The sequence below is a fragment of the Gekko japonicus genome, unplaced genomic scaffold, assembly GCF_001447785.1.
Source record: "Gekko japonicus isolate JY-2015 unplaced genomic scaffold, Gekko_japonicus_V1.1 scaffold321, whole genome shotgun sequence".
In the NCBI taxonomy this organism is placed as follows: Eukaryota; Metazoa; Chordata; class Lepidosauria; order Squamata; family Gekkonidae; genus Gekko; species Gekko japonicus.
Window position 1 is genome coordinate 1,298,866 of NW_015169181.1, and position 14,642 is coordinate 1,313,507.

General features: G+C 45.0%; 1 protein-coding gene across 1 annotated transcript in view; it reads right to left on the reverse strand.

Moving 5' to 3' along the window:
* Positions 1-14,058, reverse strand: part of DNAH3 (dynein, axonemal, heavy chain 3) — a 139,659-nt gene extending 125,601 nt beyond the window's left edge. The window contains 5 exon segments of the mRNA XM_015416119.1: positions 2,476-2,601; positions 5,013-5,208; positions 7,880-8,069; positions 11,453-11,630; positions 14,054-14,058. Coding sequence (XP_015271605.1) covers positions 2,476-2,601; positions 5,013-5,208; positions 7,880-8,069; positions 11,453-11,630; positions 14,054-14,058 — 695 coding nt within the window.
* Positions 14,059-14,642: the final 584 nt, after the last annotated feature.

The following is a 14,642-nucleotide window of genomic DNA, read 5'->3' on the forward strand; positions in this document are numbered from 1 at the left end:
GTGTTTTTGTTGTTCTTTCCTAGCCAGGTGGCAATCTTAACACACACACAACACACAATCGGAATGTAAGAAATGTAAAAAAAAGAAAAGTGCTTCTCTTGATCCAAATCCACACTAGCACCAAAGTGCAAACATAGCTGAGGGCTCTTTAGCACTTAGCAGCTACAGTCCTGTCCATCTCTCCTGCTGCTACACTGTGTTGGTTTTTAAATGAATTTAAATATTAAACAGCAGAGGCCACTGGAGCAATGGGATTCAAAATCCTCCCGTGGCTCCAATCTAGCTGCCTCAGAGCATTTTCTGTGAAGACTTTGAAACGAACTAGGCTCAAGCGGGATTTGCTGCCATCAAAGGCAGTAATGAACGGCTTTCAGGAGTCAGGCATTTATTAAGTATTCTGTTCACAGAAAAGCTCTTTCAGGAGCAAGAGAAAAACCACAACACCTTATTCCTCCTTTCAAATAAACACAAAGGTTTCACCACGTAGAAGACCAAAGGGCACAGGCTAACATGCAATCATATTAGCAAAGTCAATGAAATTCTCCAAAGTGAACCCAATTCCACTGTCTTGGCTTAGGCCAAATTCCTCTGTTATTAAAGATGCTTTTCAGCTCCTCTCCTGCCGTTGGGTGTACGTGTGTGGAAAAACAAAACCGCGGTTTTAAAAGAACCAGTATTGGGTTTCTGAAATACAGAAATACTGATTTATAACTACATTACCTGCACTTTACTAATGCATGCAGGGGTCATTTCGTAGAAAAAGAGCTAGGTGGACTCATTAGCATAACTCATTAGCATATGCCACACCCCCTGACATCACCGGAAGTGTGTCCTCCCCACAGCCGGCGGCGACCTCCAGCGGGCACCAGCAGGGAGCTCCAGGCCCCGCCCTCCCGCACCTCACCCGGGGGGATGGCGTCCCCCCGCGTCCCCCCCCAATGACCCCTGAATGCATGTATGATTTCTGTCTTATTTACAAGAGAACGCTGCTCTGTCTAGTTTTATGGGGGTGCTCTACTAAGGGATCATAGTCCAATTCACACATGCCATTTACATAGCACTGCACCAGATCTTCAGTCATGTTAGCTAACAAACTGATTGCATATTCCACATTCACATGGATAATACTCACCACTACTGTAGAGTGAAACTCCGCCATTTAACGTCTTGTATCTGTGAGTTTGTTCAGATGTGACACCATGAGTCCTGTGTGCTTACACCCCACCTTTATGCCGTCAAAGTCCTTCAGTGACTTCCGCTTTAGCACAAACCACAGTTTGCCATTACATGTGAACTGGCAAACCATGGTTTGTCCTTCCCTGCCAAACTAGAATTAAAAACTACAGTCTGAAGCTGCACATCTGGCTTGAAGAGGAAATGCAAACTAAATGTGACCAGCTGGGACATAATGACAAGCTACAGTTTGCACAGAATTGGAACTAACAGAAACACCTATTCATGAACAGATCTACTTGCAGCAAGCAGCTCCAGCTTGGTGTTTAAAGCAGCAAGCTGAAGGAAACATTATAAGAAGCAGCACAGTCTCAAAGGAAGTACCAAATTTCCCATAACAAACCCCAGAACTCAGGGACACCCCACTGCATCCACTGTTTCTTATTCCCTGGATATAATACATATAGCTCATACAGACATCTCCAGTTCTTTTGAGGATGAAGTGCTGACTGAAAGAATACCAGAAGAATGGAGCTACCTTTGGCCTCCTTTGGGGCTGGGGTTCAGTGGCAGAGCCTCTGCTTGCTATACAGAATGTCCCAGCTTCAGTCCCTAGCATCTCCAGTTAAAGGATCTGGCAGTAGGGGATGTGAAAGACCTCAGCATGAGACCCTGGAGAGCTGCTGCCGCCGCCAGTCTGAGTAGACAACACTGACTCTGATGGACTGATTTGGTATAAGGCAGTTTCATAAGTGTTCATAAGGCCCTTTTCCACCCTGCCCTCCAAGGTTTTCCCAATATCTGGAGAGGCTTTTCCTTCTCTCTTGGGTAACCCACTGCCAACACCTGACCTCTGTAGGAATTGCCCACTGGGAGGGTCAGGACTCCCACCTTCCCTTCCAAGCTCTGAGGCCTTGCCTCTGTGTCTCCCGCTGCCCAGCACCTGGTCACTACAAGGAACATTTACTGCCTTGAGCGCCCTTGGAGGAATAGCCACTTGCCAACTGCCTGCCTTCCCCCGGTGCTCCATTTAAAATAGCATGTCCAAGATGGTGGAGGTCTATGTGGTACAGAGAACCACAACCAGCATCAAAAGTAATAAAGCATTTATTAAAAAGAAAATGTTCACAAGGATCCTTTTAGCACAGCACCAGACTGAGCAAGGGATTTAAATGAAATGGGTAAAATGCAAATCCTCTGTCCCTCTCTCTGTTCATGCCCTATCAGATAGTTTTGTCTGGGCCTGAATATCTGTTTAACTAAAGCATAGGGAGCTTTGGTGGCTAATAAGGGACAACTGACCTGTTCACAAGAATCTCATGAGCTTCCTGACAGTGCTTTCGGATTAATTCTTCAAATTCACTGGGTAGTAGTGGCAAATCACCTTCAAGTATCTCTTTGGTACGAACAAACCTCAGTTCATGAAACCTATGGGTGAACAAAAGTATGCAGATGTGATGGACTCAAAAATAAAATAAAAACGTTACTCTGGCTGGGTGTATGTGTCCCCTTCTCCAAACTTTCATTCAAAGAGTTTTTAGAAGGCCATCTCATGGTAATTAACTCCCACCAAGGAAACATCCACAGCCATTATAAGACTTCCACAGAGGATCAGCCAACATGGTGCCCTTTGCTGGAATCTGGCAAGTGTTTTAGAAAGTAGGCAAGGCCAGGTGGGGCCTCTGACCAGCAAAACCTCTGTTTGGCTGTGCAAATTTCTAAGAATATTGCTTTGGTAGCCCCTGCTACACACAGCACAATGACTTTCACTGCATGACTGAAGGTAAGCTGCTGTAACTCTGCCTCCTGCGGCTGCCATTCTGTGGCTGTGCACACCCCGCTGTGCCAGACTTCCAAGGCTCAAAAAGGCTGGGGACCCCTCCCTTAGGCAAAAGCATTACTGACAGACCCATCCTTTGTAATCAGACAGCCATCTCACAACAAGAGAATATGGCCCACGTTTATTTCTGAGCACCAGTCTGAAGTTTTGTCTCCCCTTTGAATTTTAGCCCAAGGACAATCAGTTGCCTTCTGGCACCCCCTGGCAGTCTCTCAGTCTTTTAATGGACTTGCGCCATATGGTGTTACAGAGACATGAGACCGATTACTTTTTTAAAAAAAGGTTTTCCGTTTGGAAGCTTCCCTTTGTCCTTCTGCTTCCGGTGCAACCTGCTACCAGTTCCCCAGTCCATTCTAGACTGCCTGGCATTCAGTACAGAATGCAGGCATGTGGTTTTAACATCAGGGCTTGAAACATCTTTTTGTCTCTCCCCATCCCATCCCATCCCCAGCTTTTCCTTTTCCTTTTCAACCACCCAGCTGCTTGAAGTGTTCTGGAGCAGTATTTCCCAACCTGTGGGTCAGGAGGACCCAGAAGTGGGTCATGAAGCCTATTGCAAGTTGTATAAGTAGATCATGTAGCCTCTGCAAGTGGGTAGCGGGCCAGCCCTCCCTGATGGCAGCCCCTACCCTTTCCATCGCCCTCTTCTGTATCTTGGAGATCAAAATATGACCCTGGAAACAGTATCTTCCATTTTTTCTTCAATGGATTTTACATACAGATCAAGTAGAATATGTCCTGATGGTCACTAGAGTGAGTGAGAATCTCAGAAAGGATCAGAGGGAGTAACAGAGAAAGGGATGGTGGTCAAAGACCGGAATGTGACTTCTTGGGGTTCATATGGAGGAAAGCTGTGCCTTTTGTGCAATGTTTGATGATTTCTCAAAAACATCTGGTTGGCCACTGTAGAAAACGGAACGCTGAACTAGATGGGTGCCAAGCTCATAGCAGAAGAAGATTGGATTTATGCCCCACCCTTCACTACCTGAAGGCGTCTCAGAGCGGCTTACAATCTCCTTTCCCTTCCCAGCCATGCCCTGCTATTTAGGGATGGCAGTGGCCTCAAGGTGCAGTAATGCAAAACTCTGCTTGCCTCAAAGTAGCAGACCCACAGGATGCCCAACAGTTAGCTGGGGACTGTAGAAACACTAGCAATGCCTCCCGTGGAAGTCCCATTTACATGCAGTGCTTTTCTCTCAGATTTCCTGACTGATCCAAAGCCTGAGAGGACAGATGCCTCCCTAATGTATTTCATGGTTCTGCTATAAAATGATGTGTGCGATCAATAACACAGTGTGAGATTAAGTGCAACTGAATACCTCTATTAATTATATTAAGACTGCCCAGTAATGTCACTGAGGCGTCAATGTTAAATCAGATAACTGGCTACATTAAAAACCTTGTAAACAATTAAAACATTGCCTTCAATTAATCAGGCAGCAGACTTTTTAAAAAAACTTCACTGTTCTTAATACAATGACAATCAGTGTGGAATAGTAGGTAGAATGTCAGACTAGGACTGTGGAGGGAGACTTGGTTTTGAACCATGGAGCTCCTTACATGACCTTGGGTTAGTCCCCCCCCTCCCCCTAACCTTCTTCACGGGCTGTTGTGAGGATAAAATGGAGGAAGGAAGAATCACGCCTCTTATTGCTCCTTGGCAGGGGGCAGGAGGAGCAGGAAAATGTAATAAATAAATTACTTCCTGGAACAGCAGCTACGCCATCTTAGAAGAAGCATTCTCTTTTCCCTTACCCATGGGAGGGAATGCATCTTCCAGGATGATGCCTGCTGCAGTGTACATACACCCAATCATCTCAAAACAAAGAAAGTACACCAATTAAAAGCTGTGCAATTAATTGGCTAAGATTGCTTAGTGACAGTACTACATGAGGATGCAATTACAGTATCAATGCATTAATTCTAATAGTACAGGGTATTCTAGTACAGCCAGATTACTGGGGTTGATAACCAGTGTTTTTTAAGCAAGCTGACTTACTCTGTAAACCAGAGGTGCTGCAAAGTAAGCATCATGGGATTCACTGTGAAGAGGTGGTCTCTGTTCCAGCTTTTTACCTCTTGGTAGATGTCATGCCACGGGACAGGGGCACGGATCACTCTCTGAGGAAAAGGGCGGGGGATGCTGTGGATAAAGAGCCTTTTCCTCTCCTCCGGATCCATCAATATGTAATCAACTAGGGTAAAATCATACAAAGTAGGGCAAGAACAAGTCAAAGGCAAAAAAATAATAATGCCCACTTCAATCTGTGTTTGGATGCGGTGGCAAATAAAGTACCAACATATCAGGAGAAAGTTCACCCCCTGCATCTGAACCACTGAGAATGGAGATTATGACAGTCCAAGGTACAATATAATAGTGTATAGAGATACTGGTCTCCCTTGGCAACAAAAGGATTTTTTTTACAGCTCACCTCAAGAACATTAAAAGCCTCTTGAATAAATCAGAGAAGGCAGCACGAAATATTTTCTTGGAAACCAATGGTTTCATGAGAGCATTTTCCTCACATCCTGATTAAGACTATGCATCTGTGTTCTACCTTCCAATTTCCCCTCCACTAACCTTGTTTTCTTTCTCTTATTTGGCAGAAGATGCCCACACGTGACAAAGCCACAGTCTGCAATGGTACCACTGCCTCAAGCTCCGTACTGCCTGGCCCTAGAGTCCAGGCTGCAGGATTCTGGTGTTCAGCTTGAGAGGGAGAAGCGGCGGCGGCCAGGCATTTGTACCCATTAAGCCACTCCTGGGACCGGAGGGAGAAGAGGCAGCAGCCAGGCACCCCTCCAGCACTTGGACTCAGACCTCGCTATGAACTGCTCTCCCAAACTCTTCTTATTTATTTGCAATTCTCATTCCTGCGCCATCAGAGAGGCACATCTCTTGAGTTTCTGGATTATAGGAAGAAATGCACACACATGGTCATAGTACAGGAAAGGAGAGCTTGCAGGATCTGAAACTAGGGGAAATGCATCAGAGTAGATCTCATTTTGCTAGGTCTCTTAAGTAAAATAAGCCCGTTGGCTAATCCTCATAGTCATTGATGCAGATCTATTTTCGTTACTGTTTTTAACATGATTTTTCTAAGATTACAATAATAATAGTAATAATAGTAATAGTAATAATAATAATAATAATAATAATAATAATAATATCATTTTTAATTTCCTCGCACTGAATTTCTCCCATAAAACCTTTGCATTTTTCTGTGTTATCACTGTGTCAATAAGCCAGCATTTTACACAATAACAAGTGCTATGTGCCTGAATGGCATACACAGTATGTATAAACAGACCACACACATATATCCAAACCTATCAAATGAACACTGAAATGCTGTCAACTCAAATTGCAAACAAAAATGTAAACAATTGCAAAAAGAAACAAAATAAGGAATGCCCATCCATCCATACATTTATTATATTTTATTTGTACCTATGTTTTAATACCGCTTTGAGAGCCATTATTTACTTATGCATGTTTTTAAAAGCACAGCAAAAATACAGTGAACAAAGAAGTAAATGGTGCTCCTTGCCCTGTGGCATGCACACAATGGAAGCCTGTTGCAAGCTGTATAAGTTTGCAGAGTATAAGCAATGAGCTGACACCGTGTGTTTGAGCTTTAAAAGAGAATTACTTTATCTAGAAAAATAACGGAGGAGCTACATCCTGCTGGAGCTACATCCTAGTGGTTACATAGCTAAAATAATGAAGAAGAATGACTATCCTGTCTTGGCTCTCCAGCTCGGAACAAAGCACAGGAAGCTCAGGCATAAAACATCAAACAAATCCGTACTTTGCCAAATACACATCTTCAAACTAATATATTGATTAGCCAGTGGCAAGACTTAAAGATTCAGTTATACTAAATACCACCTACTCTAAGCAGGGAAACTTTCTCTACTGCTAATTGGTTAACAATGGAGGGCCAGGTAGCAGCCACTGCCAAAGCAGCCTTTTACCACCTCCTCGAACGCAATGACCTGGCAACAGTGATTCATGCCATGATCACCTCGAGATTAGACTACTGCAACGCTCTCTACTTGGGGCTGCCCTTGTCTCAAATCCGGAAGCCACAGCTAGTGCAAAATGGGGCAGCCAGGCTGTTGATGGGCCTCTCTATAAGGGACTACATCCAGCCTGTGCTGAAGGCACTGCACTGGCTGCCAATAGCTTACCGGATTTGTTTCAAGGTGCTGGTTTTAACCTTTAAAGCCCTATGTGGTCTGGGGCCTGCCTACCTGAGGGACCACCTTTCCCCATATGTGCCCCAGAGAGCACTGAGGTCAGGGACACAAAATCGCCTGACTCTCCCTTGCCCAAAATAAGTCAGGTTGGCTACTACAAGAGCCAGGGCCTTCTCAGTGGCGGCTCCACACTGGTGGAATGAGCTCCCAGAAGACATCAGGGCCCTGTGTGACCTTTTACAGTTCCACAGGGCCTGTAAAACGCAGCTCTTCCACCAGGCTTTCGATTAGGAGCCGCCACTGACGAATGAGCCACCGGAATACACCATGGCCGTTTGACATACTGTTGGACATTGCCTTCCATCAGAGGACTGTATACTAAATGCCACCATCTTTTGTATTGTTTTTATTGTAATTTATGCTGCTTATGGAAATTTTAGTGTATTTATTGTTTACTGTATTTTAATGTTTGTTAGTCGCCTTGAGCAAGTTCATCCGGCAAGGCGGGATAGAAATCAAAATAATAAATAAATAAATAAAATAAACATCCTGTTTACACACAACATCAGTTTAACTCTATCATGACTGAAAGAGTTGATAACTTGCAAATATTCCAACAAAGCTTCACACCACATTTGCTAAAGCATACTCGTCTCTTCTTACCAACATTTTTCATGAGCCAGATGTGATAATCATCCTGAATCTCTTCTTTTAAACTGTTCAGCAATTCTTCTAGATTTGGGTCGGTGAGAAACTGACTTGAGATATGCTCCAAAATCCTTTCCATCACTTCTTTAGGTTGTGGTGCCAGCATATCTTTCCGGATCCCTTTATGTATGTAATAACAGTATCTCTACAAACCCCAAACCATCAGTAGACAGAATTACCAACTAAGAATGTGGAATGTAATAACAGAGAGCAAAATCTGTTTGGGGAATTTCATTTCCTAACCTCTTGCTTGATCACCATCTGGCATACAATTCGATTAAATAAGTCTATGTACAAACTAAAGAATCATAAGCATGGTTTCAGTTATTTTTTCATAAGTGTGTAACTATACCGTATCAATATACATTTTTGTTCAGAACATCCATGATACGTAGCTAAAGTGAATATGTTTTGTAGATGATCTTGACTTCTGATCTTGGATCGTAATAAACGATTGACTGATTGATGCCATATCAACTAATTCACGGCTGGTACCAAGCTACCACTGCTGGCCTGACAGTCTGTAACTGCTGCCCCTCCTCATGCTGGTCTTTTGGTCTTTTTTATTTTTTTTCATATGTGTGTGTGTGCACGCGTGTGAATGTGTGTGCACCTGGAAGTCATGGCGACCTCTGGTGACTGACCCCCTACTGGGGGCCTGGAGGAGATTCAGAGAATAAAGCCTGCCCCCGCTTCTCAACTACTGGCATTCCAAGGAGGTCTCCCACCCAAGCACTTGCCAGAGTTGACCCTGCTTAGCTTCCAAGATCTGACAAAATCAGGCTTGCCTGGGCTATCCAGGTCAGGGCATCTTGCTGGTTTCTTGAGAACAGAGGAAGACGTGGCATTCCATCTCCAACTGCGTGGCACTTCCACTCCTGGCAGCTGGAGTTGGAGAGGAGGCAGCAGGACTCGCAACAGGGCAGACCAGCAATGAAGGAAATCAGGCACTTTGTTGTGTTACACCCTCATTTCTCCAATACTCTTGGGAATAAACTGTCCCACAGTCCAATACCTGACACGGAAGTGGCAAGTCTCAGGCAAGCGGCTTCTGGATGCCTCATTCCCCAGCAACCAGACCTGTAGGCACGGTGGGGCATTTGGGGGCAGAGCCCCACCACCCACGAGCCCCGCCCCACCACCTGATGATGCCAGTGCTCCTAGCCTCGCAAGCCTGGGGAAAGAAAGGGAAGCCACCCTGCAGCTTCTGGTCAGTTTCACTCCCCACCCATCAGCTGTTAGATTTAACAGATGAAAACAGAGGAGTGAAACTGACCAGAACTGACAGGACAGCTTTCCTTTCCTTCCCCAGCCTCCCCACCACTGCCAGGAGCTGGGGAAGGAAAGGAAGTGCCCCTTTTGGTCAGTTTCACTCCTCTATGATCAGCTTTTAGACTTAACAGCTGTTCCTCCCCAATGAAACTGACCAGAACGGGCAGGGCAGCTTTCCTTTCCTTCCCCAGCCTCCCCACCACTGCCAGGAGCTGGGGAAGGAAAGGAAGTGCCCCTTTTGGTGAGAGAAGAAGAAGAAGAAGAAGAAGAAGAAGAAGAAGAAGAAGAAGAAGAAGAAGAGGAAGAGGAAGAGGAAGAGGAAGAGGAAGAGGAAGAGGAAGAAGAAGAGGAAGAGGAAGAGGAAGAGGAAGAGGAAGAGGAAGAGGAAGAGGAAGAGGAAGAGGAAGAGGAAGAGGAAGAGGAAGAGGAAGAGGAAGAGGAAGAGGAAGAGGAAGAGGAAGAGGAAGAGGAAGAGGAAGAGGAAGAGGAAGAGGAAGAGGAAGAGGAAGAGGAAGAGGAAGAGGAAGAGGAAGAGGAAGAGGAAGAGGAAGAGGAAGAGGAAGAGGAAGAGGAAAATTATGGCTTGCCCAAGGTCATCCAGCCAGGTGCAAGTGGAGGAGTGGGGAATCAAACCCGGTTCTCCCAGATTAGAGTCCGCGCACTTAACCACGACACCGAACTGGCTCTCACTCAAACTTCTCTCACTTGCCTGAGAGAAGGCATGGTGATGGTGGTGGGGAAGCCAATCTCTCTCTCCTGGGGTTGCCAGTCTCCAGGTGGTGGCTGGAGGTCCCCTGGCATTACACCTGATCTCCAGGTGGACTCTATAGCATCATATCCGATTGAAGTCCCTCCCCGCCCTCCTCAGGCTCCACTCCCAACATTTCCAGTTATTTATTATTTGTAAGTAGAAGCATAATGAGTGCCCCACAAGAAAAAAAATTTGCCCCACAAAATGAAAAATCCTGGCTACGGCCCTGCCTGCAACTAGAGGGGCAGCAACAAAGCAGCCTCCTAAGGGCTACAGCCCATAGAAAGCCAGTGTTGTATAGTAGGTAAGGGCATTGGACTAGGGCTCTGGGAAGCTCTGGTTTCAAATCTGTGCTCAGCCACAAAGCTCATCAAGTGATCTTGGACTGGTCACTATCTTTACCCAACCTCACTGAGTAAAACTGTGGGGACATCAGTGGACTTCAAAAGATGCAGCTCTGCTTAGGACTGCACAGTAGTTCTATTTAAAAAGACCGCGTGACACTGATGTTCAAAGACTGAAGAAAATCGATTTCACCAACAGGCACCAGCGGGAAGAAGACAACGTTTGTTGTTGTTTTTTTGATATCAAAACGCAAAATAACAAAAAAAGGAAAAGCAGTACGCATCTATTCCAAGCTTCAAATTTTTTACTGTATCTGGGTGTGCAAAACCGATAGGCCACGGTGAACACACCAGGGGGGTCCTCAGCTCTGCGTCCTTCCCTCCCTCTTCCCTCAGGCACCCCCAGCTAATTAGAGATTTCAGTTCTGCAGCAAACCCGACTGCTGCTAAATCTGAACTACCAAAATACGGTTTGCACACCACTATTGAAAACTGGGAGCAGACTTTAATTTGGAATCCAGGTTTTCAAGGGAAGAACTAAGCATTGTTTGGGTATAATAGCAAAGGATGGCTTGTCATGAAACTGGAAATATCTAATCGTCCAACTGTAAAGCAAAGGGAGAACGAAGAAGCCCAGGTTAGTGCCTTTGTAACCAGACTCACAAAAACACTTCGGTGAGCTGTTGACTGGTTTAGTTTCACGCTTCTGGTATCCTCCTCTTTTTCACCTGTGCACCAGTTTAGGAAGTCTTCTCTAACCTCTGTTATGACCTCTGAGTTCAGGGGGTTTCAACAAATTGGGATTATTTCCTGAGCACAAGTCAGGATTCTAAATAACCATTTAATCCTGGTTTAGAATCCGAGACTGAGGGCAAGAAACAAACTCTAATCTGTCAAAGCACACAAATTCAGATGTCACAACAATCCGTAGTTAAATCAAAGACACCCTAACCCAGGAAGTCTGACTTCAGCTCTTGCAGGTGAGGAGGCGCACTTGAGCCCAAGAACAAATCCAGTTTGTCATGAACAAATTGGAAATATGAGACATCCAAACTCGGTCCTAGTTGTCTTGGAAGCACGCTCCTAGTCTCAAAAATATGCCCTCATTACAAAGGAAGCTTTAAAATATTGCTCTGCATTTGAAAAATGGCACAAACTTACTTCAAGATCGCTCTCTGTGGGGGGAGCCTCCTGTATGTTTATCGCCTCCTCGTGAGAGAGCATCACAACCAGCTGTTCTTCTGGAGTCAGTGGCTGTTTGTCAGAATAATGTGTAACTCTCGATCCTGGCATTTCACTGTGCCTCTGTGACACCTCCGGTTCTGATACTGAAGGAGCTCTGAAATGAAAGAACACCTGTTTCTGTTGAGGAATACGTAACAGCCAGGCACCTCTGTGCTGATATTTCGGGAGCTCCAATTTTAATTTATTTTTTCCATATGCATAAGACTCTAGCACTCGTGGCTACAAATAAAAAAATGGAAGAATGGGAGACTACATACTCCAAAGGATAAGAAATGAGAAAATGATTTCCTTGTGTGAAGATTTTTCAAGGGATGGATAAAGGTCAAACTACACATTACATGGAAAATCCAGGAGCGCATCTCCTGACACCTGCCTTAATTTTTAAAAGAAGCTGGAAGGGAAAGGGGATTTTGGATTATGGCTGCAGTGCAGGAGCAAAGGGATTTACCCCTTCCTCTCTTCCCCCTCTGCCATCTCCCCAATGAGAATAGCACTTGAGAGAATAGCACCCCCAGGTGCTATTAATCTTGGGGGAGGAGTCACCCATGTTGCACTTCTCTTTTTCCCCACATGGGGCTAATAGCTCAGAAGAGGAGGGGCAATTTCTACCCTAGGTTTCTCACATTGCAGAGTAACACAGCTCCAGTTTTGGATGAGATATTCTTGCATTTCTATGCAGAGTGGGGGAACAAAAGGACACATATCTAAGGCCACTGGGCAAAACATTTTGATTCAGTGTAGAATTCAACATGGGTAGGCGTGAAGAAATACCTTTTTTCTTTGGAAGTTTGAACTGAGCAAAACCTTCACTTTGCGTTTTTCTCTCTGGGCACAAGACAGGCAGGAGGGGAGAAGAAAGTTCAATTGCTTTCCAGCTTACCTCAGCCACCTTTTAAGAAATGCTAGTAGGTCTAGGAAGAGACAATGGAGCCGTCAAGCTCTCTCCCCGCCCTCCAGAAGAGAACAGAGATTTGGATGTATTAAGTACTAGAAGGATTTCAGGAAGAAACCTTTGGAGACTTCCAAAAAAGCTTCTTTGCCCCAGCCTGACTTGGTCAGTGGGTGGAGAAAAGAGAGATGATAAAAGTCCTGGGAGCAAGGAGGAAGGGCTCTTTGGTGCTGATTCCATCAAAGCAGACAAAATTCTTATTTGAGGTCAGGAGGAGGCGGCCATTGCCATGAGCTGGCCTGCGTACCTGAAAGAGGCTTGAAGGTAATGGCAACCCTGTAGAACATCTGGTAATTGTTTAAGCTAAGGAGACTGCCTTATATTTAACATACGACAGGGCATGTATAGAGGGAAAGACAGAGGAATTGTGTTTTACCCTTTTCTTTTGAATCCCTTGCTTAGTCTGGTGCTGTGCTGAAAGTCTGCTTGTGAACACTTTCTTTTTAATAAATGTAACTTTTGATCCTGGTAGTGGTTCTCTGTGCCACACAGATCTCCACCATCTTGGACACAGTATTTAAAAAAGTGTCCCAGGAGGAAGGGGAGGGCAGGCAGTTGGCAAGTGGCTACTCCCCTAGTGGTCACAAAGCAGTAAACTGTCCCTGTGGTGACCAGGCGCTGGGCAGTGGGAGACACAGAGGCAAGGCCTCAGAAGGGAAGCTGGGAGCCCTGACCCTCCCAGTGGACAATTCCTACAAAGGTCAGGTGGTGGTGGTTGAACAGAGAGAAAAGCCCCCTCAAGTGTTGGGAAATCCCAGGAGGGCAGGGTGGATCAGGACCTACAGGCCAGAGCAGGACCATTCTGCCACAGTAGGCATGGATTCTATGGCTTAAGGGGTATCAGTTGAGTAGTATCAGTTGTGTCTTTCAGGTCTATGCATACTGAATTTCATATACTTGCACCCTATTCAAGAATCACACCCCCATATCAATGTCTGGTGTGACTTGATGGCAAAACTTTTTTTAAAACGTAAACACTTAAATTACACCACTCCACTTGAGGCCACCATATTGTGATAGGTTTTCTGATATAGCTGTCTTTGTTCCACGGGGTATCTTCCTTAATCAAATATGCTGTGCAGGACTTGAGCCCAGAAAATGTGGACTTCTGCTCTTTTTCTTGCTTTGGCCATTCATGCAACAATTTTCTACCTGCAACTCGACACAGAATAAAGTTTGAGCCCAGTGGCACCTTTAAGACCAATAAAGTTTAATTCTGGGTGCCACTTTGTGTGCATGCACACGAAAGCCTATACCAAGAATTAAACCTTGTTGGTCTTAAAGATGCCACTTGACTCAAACTTTGTTCTGTTGCTTCAGACCAACATGGCTACCCACCTGGACACCTGACATATTTACTCATAGCTGAAAAATTGAACAATACCTGTCAGATTCACAAGCACTCCCCAGTGACAGTTTCTGTTTCTTCTCAGAAGGAGCATAGTCTCTTGGAGCTACAAGACTCAGTCAAGGGGGAAAAAGCAGACTAGGGGAACAAAACGCAGACATTTTATTTATTTATATTTATACCCTACTTTTCTCCCCAATGGGGACCCAAGGTCACTTACGCCATTCCCCTTTCTTCCATTTTATCCTCACAGCAATCCTGAGAGGTAGAGGTTAGGTTGAGTGCGTGACTGGCTCAAAATCACCCAGCGAGCTTCCATGGCAGAGTGGGGATCTGAACCTGGTTCTCCCAGATCCAAGTGCAGCACTCTAGCCACTATGCCATGCAATAGCGCACAACAAGAAGGAAAAGGTAATCTGGATGTTCAAATTCAAACAAACAAACAACCTTTACTGGCATAACAACGGAATTATAATGGGGAGGATACAATCTGAACAGTCAAGGCCCTGTCTGCGGAGACACTGCTCGCCTCCTAGCTGCAAGGTGCGCAAATATGGCCACAGTTTCAATCACAATTTGGTTCCGAGTAGATAATAAAAAAATAATTTTGCATTCATCAGATTTCCCTGCTTGCTCTCTCAACAAGGCTCCCAAGATCCTGCATCTCGATGTCAAGGAGTCTTTGTTTGATCTGTGCAATGGCTGAACTTTCGGCAAGGGAGGATAAATCATCAATACTGATCCCTATTGAATTGATTTTTTTTTCTATGTGGTTTGACCACATTGAAGACTGATACTATAAGGCTACC